We start from the raw sequence: 9,225 nt of genomic DNA, 5'->3' as shown, positions 1-9,225 counted from the left end.
CACTCATTTTTAACAATCCCAATTTTTGGGCAGATGAGATTTACATAATAAACTTAAATCAAATTAATGAAATCATTCTAAAAAGAATGCCCTGCTTTTATACTTTTGTAGATAGTGGTTTTAAACGTATTTGACAACTATTAAAAACGTAAAACTCTAAAAATAAATGTTGTTTTTTTTATTTTTTTTTATTTTTTTTTATTTCAAAGTCATCTTTATTGCAAAAAGGGGGTTAATATCTATACACGTTAGTATTTTGTCAATAAAGTTGCCTGACGTCACGCGGCGGTGGCCAATCACGGAGGCCGTCTGTCTCTCCCACCGGAAGACGGAAGAACATTTCCACTGTAGCGTTCCGCTGTTTACCGAGTCGCAAGGTTGCCACCATGAAGATGGAGGAGAGACTGATCGCCGCCGTGAAGACCTTCCCGGAGCTCTACAACCCCGCCATGAGGGAGCACAAAGACGTCCACCGGCGCGCAGTCGCTTGGCGTTGTATCGCTCCTCAAGTTGGGATTTCTGGTTAGTATTTGTACCCGTGCTACAGTCAGCATGTGTGAGCACAACACCAGGATCAGTGTAACCTTACGTCTCATGTGATCTTACTCCGTTTGGCCTTGTGCACCTGTTTTATTCCTACTGTAATGATAAGCATCCTGTTTAAAGTCAAAGTGCTTCCACACCAGCTGAAAACACATCATACATACATACATACATACAACATGACTTTAAAGTCACATCACTCTGCTGTACTACACCATTATCTTAGTGTCTTAGTGTTGAACTTGAGCAACAAGGGGGCGGTCACACACTGCAAGTAGTTTAAACACAACCAAAGGGCTACCATTTAGAAACAATGAGCTGATCATCCACCGTGTGATCTGATACACACATTAGTAAACCATTAATCAAACTAATGATAACAGCAGAGAACGTCAGACAACCATATCATGCTTTAGCAGTTTCCTTGTGTTTCTGTAGTGGTGACAAAGTGTTTAAAACTGTACTAAAAGCTCCAAAGTCCCTTTAAAAAAACATTACATTTTAACAATTCCTTACGTGTTTGTCTTAACTAAAGAAACACAACCTAAAGTACCTCATATGGCCACAGTCTTCTTGTCAATTTTGGCATCAATATAGTCCATACAGATAAACTATTCAGCACAAACTTTGCATTTTGTTGCTTCATCTCACTCATGCTCTGCTGTAGCTGCACTCTTTCAGTGGGAGAGGACCGTGGGAATGAGAGGCAGATTGTTTCAACAATTAAGATTTCTTGCTAAAATAAGTGCTGGTTGGTGGATCAGATTCACGCTGAACTGAACACAGACTCTTAACGCTGTGGATTCACTGTCTATTATGTGTGTGTGACAGTGTTTGATCAGTTTGTTCGACCGCCACCAAAGTAACCACCTGGTTTGCTGCTTTACTGTCTGCTGCTGGTGAGAAGGCCTTGTGTGCTTTCAGACAGGCACAGATTTTCCTCTGATCTGGCGGTATTTGTCACCGATCTCCCGAAACTGTCAGCAAGTGGAAAATCTGGGCTAAAATCACATAGTGTGAACTCTGCTCTACATACCACACATCGTTTTTAGCTTGCCTACTTATGAGAAAAGTAAACAGATTTTTCAACTCTGACTTTGTGATAAGGGATGTCAATTCAGGCTAATTTGTCTTTCTGTTTTTTTGTTACGCATGTAGAAGAGGATGCTAAGAAGAAGTGGAGAAATCTCCGAGACAAATACAGAAAGGAGCACATCGCTGAGAAGGAGAGGCGAAGCAGATTGGCGGCAGAGCCCAAGAGGACGTGGAAATTCATGCCGCTGCTTCAGTTCCTCGAGCCCTACGTCCTGGGGAGGTCGGCATGCTCCAACACAGGGCACGACACAAGTTCTGAAACAGACAGTCCCTCGGCTTCTGAGCCAAGCCCTCCTGCAGCTGAGGTGCCCTCCTGCAGCGCCGCGGTCAGCCTTGCGATACGCTCAGTGACACCTGAGGAGAACTGCAGGCTCACACCAGGACCCAGCATGCCCTCCGCGTGCCCCCACACACCCACATCTGGGCCTTCACAGACCCTGCATGGGAGGAGCCGACTTTCTCGCCCCAGGAGAGAAAACTCAGAGCTCTCTGAATTTGAGGCCCAGGTGATGAGCTCGCTTAACGCCCGTCAAGACGAGGATGACTACTTTGGATGCAGCCTGGCGGAAACTCTAAAGAGACTTCCCCCAGCGAAGAAGCGGCTGCTACGGTGCCGCATTGAGCATATTGTGTATGAGGTTGAGTTTGGCGATGGGCAGCAGTGTCCGGTTTGTGTGTCACGGGACACGGTGTGCCCAGAAATTAAAACTGAAACTGAATAGACTGTCTTGTTGCGATGTTGCCGTTTTTCCCCACATGGAAAGTGACAGCTAAGCCGAAGGGAGGCGGATGTAAGTGAGAGCGATAGAACGACCCTGCTATATGTAGATGTAGACTAAAAACATGCATGGTCTTCTTTTGGCTCATGGATATGAGGTGTTCAACTCAAAGTGTCTGGACCTCAATTATCGTCTGAAGAAGAAGAGAAGGGAGAAGATCACAATACAGGCTATCTTTTTGAGTATTCATCACTGCAAAACTCAACGTGTTCACTTAAGAGTTTGAATTTTAATGACTTCAAATGCGGTTTCATTAAGCACTCAAACATTACTCTCCTCCTGAACTTTCTTCAACATCATCCATTGTTCATATGAGAAAGGCGCCTCCCTGACATAGCTACATCAAGTCTGACCTGAAATTAGTTTGAACTTCATTGAGATGGGTTTTTTTATATTTGATAAACTGATTATTTACAGACAGTAATATACAGTATCCACAGGTCCATATGTGAATATGTACCACCTAACCTAAAAGAACATTTTATGTAAGTGTTATATACTTATATTGTAATTGCTACTTAACATTGTTTGTCAATATAACAACATATAACAATGAGTTCAGCTTCATTTCAGGTTTTTTCTGAAACAACAAACATGACAGAAACATATAGACATTCAAAAAATGTCTTGGATGATAAAAAAGATTTCACTTGATGCACCATATTGGTAATAGTATTATAAATAAATGATAAACTTCAAATAAGATAAACTTGGAATCCAAGTCCAATAGACTATTTACTGATTTTAACGTACTCAGTTTGCCCTGGAGCATTCTTTTCATTTATTTCCTGTCACAGTTTATAAAGTGATCGCCAAATTCTGCAAATGCAAGTAAGGAGGAGACTATTTGAAAGTGTAAATAGCATATTCATTTACTGTCCAGAGTATAGTTTGTAGTATATACAGTAGGCTGTGTGTTGTGTATGTCCCCTAAAAGTTGGACAACACGAACAGTGAAAACAATACATCTCAGCAGTTTTAAGATTTTACATTACATAATGCGCTTTGGAGCCATTCTCCGTTGACTCAATGATGTTGATATGACATTTTTCACAGCATTTAATGGTAACGTGTGTTTACTGTTGTAGTGACAGTTGATGTGGTGCACAATATGAAGTTCAAATCAATATGTGGATATTTTAGTGACATATCAGTTTTGGAAGAAACCTATTTTGACCGGACCATATTTCTAAAAATAATGAAAGATAGAAACAGAATCATTGTTTTTACAAATGTACTAAACACAACCCAGAAGCTGCACTTTCAAATTGTGAATGCAGTATAATTTGTGAATACCCTTTTCAACAAATAAACACACAAACACACGCAGATTGCAAGCTTGATCATTGCTGCTTTCTGCAGCTGAAAACATTTCCTTACTGTAAGCAAAACAATGTACTGCTAACTCTGAATGAGCCTTTACCAGAGCTCCCTCCCACAACAATTGTTAACTCTTGTTATAGTCAACACAGTGTGCCTAGTTTTGCTCTCAAATCCTTCACTCTGCAAGTAGCCACTGATGTTCTGTTCACTATAAGAAATCAGTAATTGGAGATGCGTTAGACCCATTTTTCTCACAACTTGAGTATTTTATCTGGAAAATCCCTATAATGTATTTTCTTTTATGAAAGCATAGAAATAAGTGTTCTAAATACCTCCAGTCTCTTTGGTTGATCATTGACAATCCCTTGTGATCAAAGGATCAATTGATGTTGAATTGTATTTAAATACTCATCTGTCTGGTTTTAAGATGAATCACGTTGTATGGTTATTGTGGTTTCTTTACTGAAACCATCTGCATAAGACAGGAGAACGTTGACTTTTTGTGGCTCACTTGTATAACACTGCTTTTGCTTTAGTAGTGGATTTGACTATCCATCCATCTAGAAACATCTGAATGGTAATAATGAATGGGCAGAGCATTATACATCCACTTTTCCCAATGTGATTTTCCCATATTTCACTTCGGGCAAATACTTATATATTGGCAGACATGTATGTAGTGGAGGGGAAAGCACAAGTTCTAAAATGTAAATAATAAATAGATGTGTATCGTCTTGTAGAAGTGCTTTTCCACAGGTTGTGCAGTAGATGGCGCTGGCGTCCATCTTTTCTGCTGCTGCTGTCCAAGGAGATGAGGATGAGTCACTTCACAGATGCAGACCTTCATGGTGACTTTGGTAAAACATCATTATGTAACAGCCATGGACACCGGCGAACAGACGCACACGAATACTTATGAACACCCACAAATAAAAGAAAGGACACACAGAATGCACACATTTAAACACGTGCACAGTTTTATACACACTTACGCTGGAACATTGTCCTTCACAGAGAGAGGACATAATGCCCCTCAGACCAGACCAGACGAAGATACTGTGGCCTTCATACATAAACAGGAATGATGGGAAATGCTGCCAGCGCGACATTACCGGGAATAAGATGCAGTTAGAAGGAGAAGTGCAGATCAGCAAGAGAGCAGTAAAAGAGGTTAGTTTCAACAGAAAGAGAAACTGTTGAAAGTGTTCTCTTAGAAATGAGTGATCATCCTACTAGCAGATTCAGGAAATCAGTGCTGAGACTTGATGCTTGATTAGTTGCGCTTGATATTTATAACTGTGCAGGTGTATCCACATAATGATGCAACTGTGACTCAATCATCATCATGACCATCATCAGGTTAAGTGAGAAACAGCCTTTATTTCTCCTCTAACAGCGCCGTTAAGTTGGACATAAAATAAAATAGTCCAGAGGACATTTTTCAGGGCCCTGGCATTGCCACTGGCTCACTGTCACACTGTAATGTCTTACTGGTACACTTCAATATAACAGAGGCATCATTAATAATATTATTAACACTTGTACTCAACATGTCTGTATTATTTTAAACAAAGGATATACCAAAATATATAATTTAAGGACTTTAATTACATTTTAAAAGAATAAGCAAAAGCAGTGTTGATAATCAAATTCAGAATTTATATTAAAAAGTCAAAATGATTAAATGTGTTTTTTTACATATGGAACAAAGAAACTCAAGGCCATTCTTCTACTTTTAGCTAAAATATTAAATAAAGGCTTATTTGGTGGGCACATAGCAAGACTGTAGTAAGAATGAGATATAAGATGTTTTCAATTAAGTCAGACACCAGTGACCGTAACACAGATATACCGATATAGCTCTGGTGAAAAATCCCATATAGGTCTCTTGCGCACTCACACGCAGAGGCAAGCAGCTGACTATAACACGTGTTTCTTTCTAAGGGGTAACTGTGGTTACCCAACACTTTCTGATTCACATTTGTTCTCACAGCCAAACTGAACAGTTGAAGAAATAATAGATTTCGTAAATAGTCAGAGACCTAGTTCCTCTTTGTGGCTGGTTTTAAAAAAATCTTCCAAATGAAACATCAACCATTTCCTTGAAGCTAAAGCCTACTCCAACAAAATAACTACTTGCATGACTACTGAGGTTATGAGTCATTGTGAGACTGCTTCTTACCGTACGGGTTATTTCCAATTGGAGTAACGTGTGGATTCAGTCTGGGTCACATTATAAGATGCATAATTTTGAACTTTTGAACCCAACACCTGAGAATATATTAGCAAAATGTTTGCCTTTGGTCCAGATGCACAGTATATTGAATTCTCTCCACATCCTTTTTTAGTTTAAACTACATGATGTGGATGGACTCTGCAGAAGGATGATTGATCCCTCAAGGTTTCTTTGCGACTGAAACATGGCTGAAGTAATCGAATATCCCCATTCCTACAGCCAGAAACCTCACATAACAGATTTATTCTATCTCCAACTCATTAGACAAGAAAATCACCAAACCAGCTTAAACCAGTCCAACCAAGTCCAAGCACGTGTTTGCATATATGTGTGTGTGAGTAGGTATGTGTGTCCATCTGCGCAACCCTCTTTTTCTGTCACTTGCCACTTGTCTTGTCTCTTGTTAGTATATTTTTTTTAAAAACAAGAAAAATGAATGTCTTTGATACTGGTGGAATTGGATGGTATATTTGATGTAAATGCACTGTTTGTCTACATTTGTAATGATATTTATGACAATATTTACTCTCTTAAACTCTTAATAACAATAGCAACAACAACATCCCCTGTGGTATTTCTACAACTGGTGAAGCTGGATTTTGGGTCAAAAGGATGGAGCATGATAGCCTTGCAGCGGTGTTCATCGGTCCTGATCCTCTTCACGTTCCTCCTCCCAACCTCCCTGCCTCCTCCCTCCTTCCCCTCCTCTCTCACGTGGATGCAGCGAGAGCAGCATGAGGGGGAAACAAAAAAAGCGGCTCATGTGCTCTTTACTAGGGCAGCTGTGCTGCTTTGCCACCCCCTCTTTCTTCCCCCCTTCTCACCTATACTGTACACCTCTGCTTTTTTCTCTCCTTTTTTCTCTCCTCCTTTTGTCACATTGGTCTTCGTCTTCCTTCAAGGTCACAGGCAGAAGAACACTTTTGACTCTGTGTGTGCATGTGAATGCCCTTGCAGAGTTCTCATTGCCAGGATTCCTTTCATCTCTGAGATAAATGGTTTCTCAGCATTACCCCTGGCCAATAATAGATCCAGCTGTACAGTGCGCTGCTGGTCAAAATTCGAAGCCCTTTTTGCATTAAAATTGCAGAAGCTCCTGAAACATATTATTTTGTGAAAGCACAGGCTACAATAAAACTAAATTCTGTGGTTCTGACAGTTGGACACTGTCTCCATAATGATTACCAGAGGAACTCTGCACTGACTGAGAGCTGGGAAGCAGACTTTGAACTATTAAATGTGTTTTTTCTTCCACAATGGGACAAATGTTCACAAGCAGGGCACTGCTATGTCGTATAATCTCAATCGTCCAACCTTAGAGGAAAAGTGAAATGCACTTTTGTGTTGAGATTTTGTTGAGCACTTTTCTGTCTGTATATCTTGTTTGTTTATTGTCATTTTTACACTTGATTTTTATACAGTAACCAACAAGCTGTAACATGTTAATTATATTTATTAAGCTTTAAAACTGCTTTTAGGTGGATGTGTTTTACCTTCAAACAGATCTAAATGTTTCCCCACACTGTCGATCTTTAAAAATATCAGCTGCTGTCTGTATCCACAAATCTCTCAATAGACTTGAGCGCAGATGTCCATTTGCTCATCAGACTCTTTGCAAAAATTCAAATAAGCGTATTTCCCAAAGTGTCAAACTATTTCTTTAAAAATCTGATTTGTCTTACCATGCCATCATGCCAATGAACATACCAACAATAATCCTGGTTCTCCTTCAGTGTAGACAGGATCGCCTATGTTATTCAATCCCTTTTCTATAAACTCCCTCTCTCTCGCTGAGTATTAAGTCCTCCACACTGCCAAAAATAGCCACGGGTTCTCCTTTGGGAACTACAGAAGAGCTTTGCTGTAATAATCTGGGTGTGTGTGTGTACACCAATCCATGCCTGAAAGGACGAAGCTGCATTCATTAGCATGTGTACATGTGCATGTTATTGCTTTATATTTCATGGTTCAGTGTGATGTTTGACCTGCTTTCTTCCTCATCTGTTGCAGGCCCCCATGCTTTCATTTCAACATCAGAGACAGACTTTTTCACACATTTGCCACATTAATCCTTTGTGGTTAAGAGAGAAACAACTGCCAGCAGACAACGTTTCAGAGCTGCAACTGTAACCTGTTAGGAAACCATTTGTTTTTCATAATTGCTCACAGGGCATGACATCCTCTGTGTGTGTGTGTGTGTGTGTGTGTGTGTGTGTGTGTGCATGAATAACTTGCATAGGACATAAAATGGTGCTTATTCAGCAGAGTGAGACAGAGGCCCTGACCGGAGAAAACAACCACGGCAGCAGAAAGAGAGAAAGAAAAATATGGGACAACTATTCCAGATGGTGGGACGAGAGAGGTAGAAAACACAGATAGAGAGTGAGAGAGTGTGTGTAACTGGAGAAACACAATAAAACAGCATCATCTCTCTCACAGACATTCCTAAAATGGCTGAAAGGTGATAGGCAAGCACAGATGAACTTTATGTAGGAGACAAGACAAGAGTTTGGTGCTTGAGTTGGTTACATTTTGTTTTTTGTTTGTGTGCAACATTCTCACATCATCCTCCACTCACTCCTGCTCCAAGGACAAGTTTTATGTTGCAAACAGTCATCATTCACTGTTTAACTTTAATGTAGCTTCTCCTGTTTTTTTAGCTGGCTACAAACACATGCATGTTTGTAATACGCAACTAAACAGCGAAAAAAGACTGAAGAAGAAAAACCATGACCACGGTTCTCTGAAATCCCCAAAGAATCTACCAAAGCCCCTGACTTTCCAAATCTGGAAAATGATTCTGTGATATTCTAGGGATCCCACAAGGAGTGGGAGACCTGAATAATCAGACTAAGAGAAGAACAGCGGACAGACAGAGAGAGAGAATAGACAGAGGTCAGTGTAGCTGCCAGCTGTTTGAGATGAATAGTCCATTATATAGAACAGAGGGCAGCAGATGGTTAGTCAGCACACTGATACACACACACAGTGTAGACAGAGTCAATTTTAGAAAGGCTAGTGAGGACATTCACATGACCAACAAACAATATGGTGGTTGATGGTGTAATCATTTGTACATAAGGATATTTAAAATACAAATCAGCAACATTTAAATGTAAATAAATACCTGTTTGATTTATCATAATAGCAAAATATGACAGCAAAAAGTCATCCTGTATAAACATACATTACACATAATTTTATATCTAATTGGTTTTACTTTTGTATTTCTGTAGGTAGGTCTTAACA

General features: G+C 40.0%; 1 protein-coding gene across 1 annotated transcript; it reads left to right on the top strand.

Moving 5' to 3' along the window:
* The first annotated feature begins 346 nt into the window (after window positions 1-346).
* On the top strand, window positions 347-3,748 carry LOC118327463. Its single transcript, XM_035660827.1, has 2 exons — window positions 347-522; window positions 1,702-3,748. The coding sequence occupies exons 1-2, from the start codon at window positions 387-389 to the stop codon at window positions 2,358-2,360; spliced, it is 795 nt and encodes a 264-aa protein (XP_035516720.1). The 5' UTR covers window positions 347-386; the 3' UTR covers window positions 2,361-3,748.
* The last annotated feature ends 5,477 nt before the right edge of the window (window positions 3,749-9,225 follow it).

The sequence above is a fragment of the Morone saxatilis genome, unplaced genomic scaffold (assembly GCF_004916995.1).
Source record: "Morone saxatilis isolate NCDOM2014 unplaced genomic scaffold, NCSU_SB_2.0 Contig17, whole genome shotgun sequence".
In the NCBI taxonomy this organism is placed as follows: Eukaryota; Metazoa; Chordata; class Actinopteri; family Moronidae; genus Morone; species Morone saxatilis.
Note: the sequence above shows the minus strand (reverse complement) of the source record. Positions and strands in the feature narration are given on the sequence as shown.